This window comes from Typha angustifolia, chromosome 2, assembly GCF_048772165.1.
Source record: "Typha angustifolia cultivar Huaian chromosome 2, ASM4877216v1, whole genome shotgun sequence".
Taxonomy (NCBI): Eukaryota; Viridiplantae; Streptophyta; class Magnoliopsida; order Poales; family Typhaceae; genus Typha; species Typha angustifolia.
This window is the reverse complement of record NC_133240.1, coordinates 2,201,739-2,212,934: the sequence shown is the minus strand read 5'-3', so window position 1 is coordinate 2,212,934 and position 11,196 is coordinate 2,201,739. Positions and strand designations below refer to the sequence as shown.

At 34.8% G+C, this 11,196-nt stretch overlaps 1 protein-coding gene across 3 annotated transcripts; it reads right to left on the bottom strand.

Annotated features, from left to right (window-relative positions):
• Positions 1–1,656: 1,656 nt before the first annotated feature.
• On the bottom strand, positions 1,657–10,124 carry LOC140774377 (disease resistance protein RPM1-like). 3 transcript variants are annotated; one of them, XM_073117368.1, is made up of 4 exons: positions 9,850–10,124; positions 2,705–5,558; positions 2,526–2,620; positions 1,657–2,283 (listed from the first exon to the last, which is right to left on the bottom strand). In XM_073117368.1, exons 2-3 carry the CDS (start codon positions 5,513–5,515, stop codon positions 2,615–2,617), a joined length of 2,817 nt encoding a protein of 938 aa, XP_072973469.1. In that variant the 5' UTR covers positions 5,516–5,558; positions 9,850–10,124; the 3' UTR covers positions 1,657–2,283; positions 2,526–2,614. The 3 variants fall into 3 exon arrangements, 2 of the variants coding, with proteins under 2 accessions (XP_072973469.1, XP_072973460.1); XM_073117359.1 differs by having other exon boundaries at positions 2,526–5,558; XR_012106586.1 differs by lacking the exons at positions 2,526–2,620; positions 2,705–5,558.
• Positions 10,125–11,196: the final 1,072 nt, after the last annotated feature.

Sequence of the window (11,196 nt, the reverse complement as noted above, 5' to 3'; positions counted from 1 at the left end):
AAATATGACATTAGTGACATGGTTTCTGTGTGGATTTTTATATATATTGAGCTATGATAATGAAAGTTTATTAAAAATTGTATTGTACACATTTACTTGATATGTTCATAATTATGATTATGCATTTCTATTTATCATGTAATACCATATTCATACATTACTATTGGATTATACTTGCTGGGCCCTGTGCTCACCGCCATTTTGGTGGAAATATTTCAGAGCTAATTATGGAGGACGCAGATATTGAGGAGTAGCATATTTGTTTTCCTATTATTATTGTTTATTCTGTTGTTCCTAGTTAGACTTTAGCCCCTGCGAGGGTTTTATGCTTAAAATTTGTGTATGGACTTGTATTCTTAGAGGCTTATTGAAGCCTATGATAATTATAACTTTGGATTATTTGCTTGGATTATTATGGTGTTTCTAGACTTATGCCAAATACTTTGTGAGATTATTTCACTAACTGGTTATATGAGAATCACGTGGATCTCTCCATGTGAGGAACACATGATTTTTGGAAGTGGGTGGTTTAGGTGAATTGTGGGGTCAAGTGATCAAGACTATTTTAGATAGAGTCGTAGGGATTGATAAGGTGTTTGTAAGTTAGTTTTGTAAATTGCTACAATTTATTTAGTGATTAGTTTTTCTAACTTTAGATCTGTGGTTTTTTTTTACTTGTTTTGAGTTTTTCCACATAAAAATATTAGTGTTTATCTTTGCTTAATACTCTAATTGTTACGTCATATTTTTATTTACTTAAGCAACCGTTTGGAACATTGTGCTTAGGGTTTAATTTTTTTTTTTTCAATTAGTATCAAAGCAGAGCTCTCTTACGATAAAAGAGATCCGCTAGAAGATCCGCAGGGCAATGAATTCCCATAAAGATGGGCACTCCTCAATTAGGCTTCCAATTCTTGATGGAGCAAATTATGGTAATTGGAAGGTTATAATGAGAGCTTTCCTACTATACGAACCACAGCACACATAAAAGTCAGGTGCGAAAACCAATTCGAACCAATCGCATAGAGCTGAACATGAACATAGAAAGTTCAAAAACTATTCTGGACTTTGGATTTCCTTTTATAATTTATCCAGTCTACCTAAATATGATCCCCTAATACTTATAAAAGGATTATAGGGTTAGAGAAGGGCAAAGAACTCTAAGGGAACCAAGAGAATACAATACAGTGATTTCTTGGATCCTCAATCAGCTATCTTTCATCTTTGATGAGGAGTTCAATTGTCCAAACTTGTCAACTATTGTTCATGCCTTGAAGCACATTAGAAGAGTGGAAACATTTGAGAGCACATGTCTACTTCCAAGGATACCAATCATGATCTATGTCGGGGTTCATCATTTGGAGGCAATCGAGTTTCATGAAGTAGCTCATTGTGATCAACTGCGAGCAGGAGAAAAACTTGACACTTAGACATTAGTATGTCTATGGAAGTTTGTAGATGAACCTACCTAATCTAATTCTTCCTCTCTCTCGAGAATTTTGGAATATATGATCAAAATACTTTTGTCTTGTTAAATAGGCTGTTGGAGACGATCGATCATACTGTTTGTTCTATTGCTATCAATTTTTGAACCCTAATACTAACAAATATATATATAACTAATAAATGAAAATACTGTATACTACTAAATAAGCTTTTTATAGGACCAAGAATGCATAGTTTCGTTGTTGCACCCGAAAGTCATACCCTACGTACACATTAGCTATCATGAAAGATGTTGAAGACGTAAGCTCAAACCATCATCAATACTTTTCTCAACTTTTGACACCTAAGACTTCAACTGGACGATCAAATCGCCCTCCAAATTGGCTACTCTTGGAGAAGTGAGGAAATTAGATTGATTTGCATGTTTAAATAAACCGATTGAGACTTTGGCAGATGCTTCATGATAGAGGTGGGAGAGCCGGGCTGAGTTCGGATTGGGTTTTTCGGGCCAATCGGAATCTACTGCCAAACCATTAAGCATCTTTACCACCGTCGATACTAAAAAACCCCTTATGAGCTTCATTGTCCTACAACTTTCCAGAAAACCACTTCATTATGAATTTTTCAAATACTCCACGTAACCACATGGCAATAGGCCAGGTCGTCCCGAGCGACTCTTGAGCGGAGAGCGACGACCATTTCACAAAGTTGCCCGGGCCACTATCCTGTTTTAGGGCGAGGTTGCAAGAGAACTAGACTGCCTTGGCGAGATGGTCTACCGTCTCCTTCTCTTCATGACAAAAGAGCACGTCTCCTCAATATATATGAGGAATAAATCTGTGAAGCTTGGCACACCAATTAATTAATATTTTATGTATGCTAAAATCACTAACAATAAATATTGTATTTAAATTTGAGATAAATATACAAGTAGTGATATGTTATTCAAATTAACATGACTACCTCAAAGGTTATACAGAAAAGCATGCTCTATTTTAGAAGGCAAACTAATAGTATCTAACTTATATATTCCGACAATCCTAGAATGAGCTTATCTTTCAATTAATACTGTAACTCACCTAAAAACTTCAGAATTTATGCATTGTTGGCGACTCCAGGATTTATGCATTGTTGACGATGAGGTGTGCAGTACCTTAGAAAACCATCCTTAGATCTAAAAGAAGAAAGAAGTGAGCGCTTGGCATCTATATTCATGTGACAAAAAAAAAGAGAAAGGATTCAAATGTGTTCAAGTTACTTTTTGAGAAGCTTGGGCAAGATTGACAACACTCCAGCGACCTTCAGCATTTTCATGAAAATATTTAATGATAGGAATATGTTTAGTTTTATTTTTCCCATTTGCACTTTGGATATTGCAAATGAATTCTGGGTGCAAATCCCATAGAAAAAGGTCATGGAGAAATACAAGGTTGTTCATTCCCCGTGGGAACTCCTTCAATTGTGTCAAGCCGGCCAATTCTAACTTCTCAAGGCTTTGCACCGACTTCTCGAAAGATATAAACTCAAGCCATGACATATCTCTTAAAAAAAGTCTTTTCAAACTAGGAAACCACCCTGGCTGAAAGATCATGACTTTTCCTTCATATGCCCTTTGAAGACAAAGACATGTTAGACTAGACATACAAGAGATAGCTCCGAGAGGATCTTTCTTGAGCTTGCACCACCGTAGACTAAGCCACTTAAGGTTGACCTGTTGGGATTGAAACAAAGGGGAACCCAAAACACCTTCTTGTAATCTGCCTTTTAGACTCAGCTTTTGAAGATGCTGAGGTATGGAGCTCAATGCTTCTAAACTGATATACTCATTCTCATCTGTTGCGTACACATCTAAGCTAGAGAGGAACTGCATCTTATCAATGGATTTAAATAGCTGATAGCAGTGAATTTTTTTAACTTTTCTAATTCGGAAACTTCTCAGCTGAGTCAAGTTTCCTATTTGTCCCACCAAGTCCATGGTTGCTTCAATGCTTTGTAGAGTTTGTAGGTCTGTCAAATGCCACAGTCCCTTTGGAGCTTCTATACTACTACAATCATGAAATTTTCTAAAATTTGCATCCAATATTTTCTCTACAAACAAGTGTCGCAACTCCTTTAATTCTACTGTCGTACTTGGCAACTTGTTTATTGCAGTTCTGCAAAGATCAAGAGTGTGGAGCCTACGAAGTTTACTTAAGGAGTTTGGTAGCTGCTTAACATTTGTTTTCCTCAAACCCAAGTAGCGTAAGTTGAATAGATTGAAAATATCATCCGGTAGGCATGTGATTGGGGCATTTTGTATATCTAATATTCTCAGATATCTTACATTCTGTGAAACCCAAGATAGAGAGGTTAGAGAAAAGTTGGTAGTATCGAACAAATAAATGGAGCGAAGGTGTGAAAAATTGAGACTTGACTGGAAACTATCACTATACTCATCTGACCTCATCCGGCGAGCATTATGGTTAATCATTCTCATCTGTGATTTATCATATGATGTGCAAAAATTTTCTTTTGCAGAAATTGATATGGCTAATTCCCGCACAAGATCGTGCATTTGACAAGACTTGACCCTTCCAAAGTCATTTCTTTCCACAACTTGTAACAAGCATCGATCAATGAGTTCATTAAGGTACTCCTCTGCAACTTCTTCCAATGTCTTAGTACTCTTTGATGCAACAAGACCTTCAGCAACCCACAATCTAATTAGCCTCTTTCTAAACATTAAGTAATCCTCTGGAAAGATGCCACAAAGCAAGAAACAGTTCTTCAAATGACTTGGCAAGTGATTATAACTTAGATTCAAAACTCTCATTACCGAGCTCAAATTTTGATTGTCTAAGCTATCATGTAATTCCCAATTAATTTCATTATAGAATTTTTCCCATTCTGCTACCTTCATCCTTCTGAAAGACAATAAATTGCCTACAACAACAATAGCTAGTGGCAAACCATGGCACTTGTCTACAATCTTTCTTCCCCATTGTTCAAGATCCTCTGGACATCTTTTATCCTCCATGTTTCTAAAAGCCCATCTACAAAATAGATCCCATGCTTCTAACTTGTGTAGGTTTTTTAACTCAAGATCATAGTTTTCTGTTGCTAATTCTGCTACATCTTTCAATCGTGTTGTTATTACCACTCTACCTCCCGAGTTGTTCTCACTAAAAATAGAAAATAATTTGATCCAAACATCTCTACTCCATACATCATCTAAAACAATCAAGTACCTTTTGTCTTGCAAATTTCTCTGAAGTAGCTCTATTAGATTTGTACTGCTCATACTCTGAATACTTATGGGGTTTTCATTATTAGTGAAGACATTTTTAACCATCCCTCTTAATATATCCTCAAGTTGATACTTTTGAGAGATAGAAACCCAAAAATGATAATCAAAATGTTCCTTTATAATTCTACTTTCACAAATATTACGAACAAGAGTAGTTTTCCCCGATCCTCCCATACCCCGAACTGAAATTATGGATGTTAGCTTTCCTCCGGTTGTTAGATATTGCATTATCTTTTCTCTTTCTTCTTGAATACCTACAAGCTCGTTGTTATCCATCGCATAGGAAGAGAAAGTGGAATCATGTAGTCCTTCAGATGAATAAGAAGTGTCAATTTCTTTTGTCAATGTAATGCTGTACCTTTCTTTCATGCTTGAAAGGTTATGAAGACTATTTTGGATTTCCTTTAACTCAATAGCAACTTTATGCCAAGAGTTGAAATTTTTAGATTTGTGAAAAGTGTTCTTGAGAAATCCTCGATATCCACTTTGATAACCACTAACTAGGTAAGTATACTCATCGGTAATATCCTCGATTTCAAGTGCCAACTTTTGTACTTGCTGCAACCAAGCTTTTAGTGTGGGATCATAGCCTCCATATCTTTGCGCTTGATATAAGAATGGATGCATTACACTAAGCTCACTTTCAACCTGTTTTATTTGACTTTCCACTTGGATCAAAATTGATATCTCTTTCCCTAACTGTGAACTTAACGCTTTCACTGCATTGCTTGCCACAATTGACCCTATTTTATCAAGAATTTCAAAGACTACAGCTTCTGCCATATTTTCTTTTTTACTATTGGATGGAAATTTTGGACATTGCTACCTGCAAAGATGTAGTAAAATCTTGAATGCAAATTGTTGAAGGAAACTCAAAATATGGGAGAGGACTTGTAAACTCTCCATCTCTGGCTAACTAGCTAGGCATAATATAAAAAGTAGCACGAAACACCAGTGGTTGACTGGGCGTAAAATAGAAGAGTTGATGAGATCTGGATTTCTAAACCTAAAATCTGGCCAGAGGTTAGATGTTACGAAAGAAGGGAAATGAGGATTCTCAAATGACACTCTATTACAACAACAAAAACCAAAATGTATAAAAATCCTGATATATTTTATGAGAAGGGAATCCCTGTAGAAAGATAGGAGAGGATATTTTAATAAATGAAATTAGAATATTCTTACATTGATATTTTTCCATCAGTCGCATACATGGGGAGTTTTCTTAGAATAAAATCCAAAACATGGTGGAGATATGGCGTGAGTGATAAAGCCATGCAAACGTAGGTTGTAAAATGTAATTTGTCCCATAAAATTTTTTCTTACACAAGATAGTCAGTCTTGGAGTCTTTAATCTATTACTAGATTATCCAAGCAAAAGGTTATATATAGCTGTTAGAAAATTTTATTTATTTGAAGAATTGTGCACATTACTTTCGTACTATTTTTCTTCATATATTATTAGTTTGGGACTATTGAACACTAACCTACAATGAAATAATGTATTTTGGCTGTACTTCTCATTTTCTATCCTGTAGTCTAATTTGAACTAAGGGAGGAACTAGCGTTAGTTTTGTTATTGACAAATTTGTCAGAAAGCAAAGACTTTTTGTATATAAATTTTTTAAATTTATTGTCAACATCAATAGCTCAATTTCTTTCTATTTGACAATCAAAATTTAAGCTCTTTCTGTTTGAAGAATATAATGCAGGAATTCTATTCAAAATCCATTCAAATAAAATTTTGCAAAAGAGCAACATATTTTCAATATGCAAAATCCATTCGAATGGATTTTTCCAGAAAGCAATATATTTCCAAGATAGGAAAAATGTTTGAATAAGATTTTTAAGAGAGCCAAATATTTCCAACGTAGGAAGGCATTCGAATAAGATACACTGAGAACACTCGGGCGTCTAAACGAGTTAACCTATTCGCATGGAGCACAAAAAATTTTCTTTTTTAGTTCGAGTTGTTACCAAATTGGAATTTTTTTGGGATTCTACCTCTTGGGACTATAAAAAGAATTCTTAAAGTAAATAGATGTGGATTCCTGGAGGCTATTGAAAAAAATTAGGGAGAGCAAAATGAGAATAGTTGAAAGAGCTGAATCGTAAGGCTTTTATACTACATTTTGATGGAGCTTTATTAGATTTAATATTATTTTTATTTTGCCTCAAGGATCACAGAGGTAGGTCTTCAACTTTGAGGGTTACTAAGGTTGGGTACTAAGCATAAAAAGTGGTTTATTGAGAAGGAGTCAAGCAAATTACTTCGGAGACGACTGAGTAAGAATGGATGGTCTATAAGTGTTTTGTAACTCTTGATTATTATGGTGTTTGGTTTGATCTCAAATGGGATCTGTAATTTTGTTTGACAAAAGATTTTTCACATTAAAAATTGTGTTTGCGTGTTCTCTTTCATTTCCTATTTAGCTATTGTTGAGCATTCTAATTAAAAAATATTTTCTAGCAAGTAATTAAATATTTTTAACTAGTTTGTTAAGTATGAAAAAACTACTCAAGAGCATAGGAACAACCACTCTATCGTTTGAACACATCGTAGAAAACGTTCAAAGATACATAGAAGTATTTTTTTTATCATTTGAACGCACCCTAGCAGCCATTCGAAGCCGTTCGAAGATATAGATACTCAAGTTAGGCCATTCGATGACGTGAACTTGCATTTGAATGGGATCGCAAAATCTTTATATATTCTGTTCTTTTGTAACATTTGTTTATATATCTTTTTGCATTATTTCTAAAAGATATTTATCTTATTTTTAAGAGATGCTTATCTTATCTCTAAGAGATATTTATCTTATCTCTAAAAAGTATTTATTTTATCTTTAAGAGATATAAAGGGGTTTAATCTAACTCTATAAAGGGTTGTGGATCATTATCTTGAGATTATCTGCTGGAGGCCATTAGAGATCAAGTCTCTACTTTAGATGCAAGTTTTGAATTATTCTCAACTCTACATATTTACATTAGATCTAAAAGAATTATATCTATAGGGTCACTGAGATAGAAGTTTCGACCTCAAGGGTCACTAAGGTTTGAAAACCCATCACGGGAAGCAATATATTATTGGGTCTAATGAGCAAGATTAGTACATATTGAGTCATGGAGATTAGTTGGTGATATGTAAAATTCTTGTAAACTACTCTCAAGGGTCACTGAGACGGAAGAGTCAACCTCAAAGGTCACTAAGGTTTAGAAACTTATCACGGGAAGTAGTGTATCGTGGGATCTAGCAAGCAAGGTTGGTAAGCCGTAGAGATCAATAGATGATCTTTGTAAGCTTCTTGTTAATTGGTATAAGTTTTAGTGATTAGTTTGGATCCGTAGCTTCTTTTCCGTTCGAAGTTTTTTCATGTACCATCCTTTTGATGTTATTTTTTTTTTGTATATTATTATAGATAGCATGTGATAGATCATACATCCTAGGGCATTTATTACATTCTTTTTTAATTAGTATCATATCATACCTCTGGATTTATATAAGTTTATTTTTCCATAGTTCGTCCAATTTCACTCCACCAGAATTCCCTTATATATAGATATAGGAAAATAGGTTCTTTTGGGGGATTGGTGGTTAAACTCGATAATAATTTTATAGTTTGGAATATCACCCTTCATTGTGATCTTTAAAAATTGCCAAGTTTATTTTTTCATAGTTCATCCAATTTCACTCCACCAGAATTCCCTTATCTATAGATATAGGAAAATAGGTTCTTTTGGGGGATTGGTGGTTAAAAACTCAATAATAATTTTATAGTTTGGAATATCACCTTTCATTGTGATCTTTAAAAATTGCCAAGTCTTTGGTCTGATTGCAATGAAACAGCCTCTATGTGATCCTTGCCTTGGCCCATACCCTAGATTCCAAAGCCTCTAAATCCAATTTACTAATGTCTGTCAAAAATTCATGCATCAATTAAGCCCTAAAACACCTAACCTAATCTTAGTTTTGTAATATACCATTTTCTTTCTTTCTTGTTTGAATTCCCTTATCTACAGATATAGGAAAATAAGTTCTTTTGGGGGATTGGTGGTTAAAAACTCGATAATAATTTTGTAGTTTGAATTATCACCCTTCATTGTGATCTTTAAAAGTTGCCAAGTCTTCGGTTTGATTGCAACAAAACAGCCTCTATGTGATCCTCGCTATTACGAATCAGATCTAGACGAATCCGGATGTAAAAAAATTATGAATATTTAGGTGGAGGTAGCCTCGTAAGTTAGGGTTTTAATAGCTTTAGTTTTACCTATATCTGTGGTCAGGATAAAAAGTTAAAAATAAAATAGTGGAGCAATGCCAAAGGAGGGTATAATAGTAATTATCTAACGTTGCGGTGATCGTTGCAGAGTGGCAAATAGCCAAGGGTGGTGATAGATGGCTATAAAGTAGAGTGGCTATTGGTGGAAGGTGGCTAGGGTTTGGAAGTGTTGAAGGTTCTACGGCTATGATCTAGTTTTAAAAACATAAAGCGACCTAACAGCTAAAATAAAATATAAGGACGAAAGTAATAACTCGGCTAAACTTAGATTTCTTCAATTCAATGATAATTATCAACACATGTCAGCCCCTATTTATAGAAGTAAAATTCTTAGCGAATTAGATTCATATACGAATTATTTAATTTATTTAAAATTCAAAATAATAAGATAAAGCTAAGTAACTAACTTAATTCGACTTAACCTATGAAATCGGATTGTAACACTCGCCATGGCCCATATCCTAGATTCCAAAGCCTCTAAATCCAATTTACTAATGTCGGTCAAAAATTCATGCATCAATTAAGCCCTAAAACACCTAACCTAATCTTAGTTTTGTAATATAACATTTCCTTTCTTGGTTGAAGTCATAAAGAACAGATCTTTACATCAATACATCTGAACCAACAGACCCTGTCAACTGTACATCAATTAAGTTAGACTTCTACAAGTTTCCAACATCAACAAATGGGATCAATGCTATAATATAGTCCTACATAAGAAGACAATTGAACAATTTTGTAAGACTAATAAAAACATGAGAAAATTAAGCAGTGAGCTTGTGATATTGTAATGCTCATTAAGTGACTCTGAAGAAGAAAATTGTGAGAGGTACGTACCGGACAGGAAGCTCACAGAAGCACAAGATACATTTTGTTGCTAGCTCTTGAGAGGCGTTAGAACCGGTGAAGGAAACTTTAATGACAGTATGTGTATTTATAGCTGATATCCCTCTGTCTCGTTCTCTGAATTTTCCTTTTCTTTTTGGATTTTTTGTTGCAAGTGGAACTAGTTTTGATTTGGGCAAAGTCGTTGTTTTATGAATTTTATATGTAGCAAAATGAATTGGTAGCTGATATATCTCAATCCTCTCCAGCAATGAAACCGCCATGGCATACCTACATTCGATTCCACCAGCTAGACGTCAGTGGCTGTTGACATTGATAGCGTGCAGACTAAAAAATTTTCATATAAATTAATTGTTAGTACATGTAATATATATTTGGACTCTATTCATGTTGAGAGGAAATTACATATAGAAATGAGTAGCCAAGCTGAGGCCACGTCGTATATAGGCGCGTTGACATTAATAGAATGCAGCCACGTTGTTTTTGTTTCTTCTTTGAAAATTAGTCTAGGGACTAATCATTCATTCAAAGTCAGATTACAACAGAAGTTTACGGGAGAGTTCATCCGTTCCTTGCAAATCATATTTGAAACCGCAAACCTAGCAAGCCTATTAGCTGCTATAGGGTTGCTACTCCTACTAGTGTAGCAAACCCTTAAGAAAGGGGCTTTAGAGATCATTGTCGGCATTCCGAGACAAGAGAAGCTATGATCCAATTAATCTTACCAGGATTAGGCTCGCTAATAGCAGAGACCAAGGTTTGGCTTCTTTCTGTAGCCAGATTGGAGGCTTCCTTGATGGATAAGCAGGAGAACTAACGCTTCCCCATGTAAAGCATTCGTACAGTGCTCCAGAAATATTGTTTTCCCCGTACAAATGAAAGAAGGAAACTCAGCTAAAGCAATACCAGCTCCATCTACGTTCTAGCCACACCATGCAACATCAAATCAGCCAACAATGTACCCATCACAAGGGCAGGAACTGTCTAAAGAGATGGAATAGTTGGCTATTGCTAGGGATAGAGGAGGATGTGATGGTAAACTCAACAGTAACACAAGATAAAGTGGATAAAAAACTTTAAACTTTTCTTCATATTCTTGCACAAGATAAGATCACATATATATAGTGGTTTACATGACTCTTAGATATATTATATAACTCTTAGTTATCATATATAACTCTTTGATTTCCATCATCTAGAGAATCCAAAGATTACTATTATTTAAAGGTATACAAACACTAAGAGTCACCTCAAAATCAAAGCATTTTTCTTGAATTCTATACTAGCCAATTAATCTAATTGACTGGTCAAATAGGCTAGCTTAATATTCTAACATTT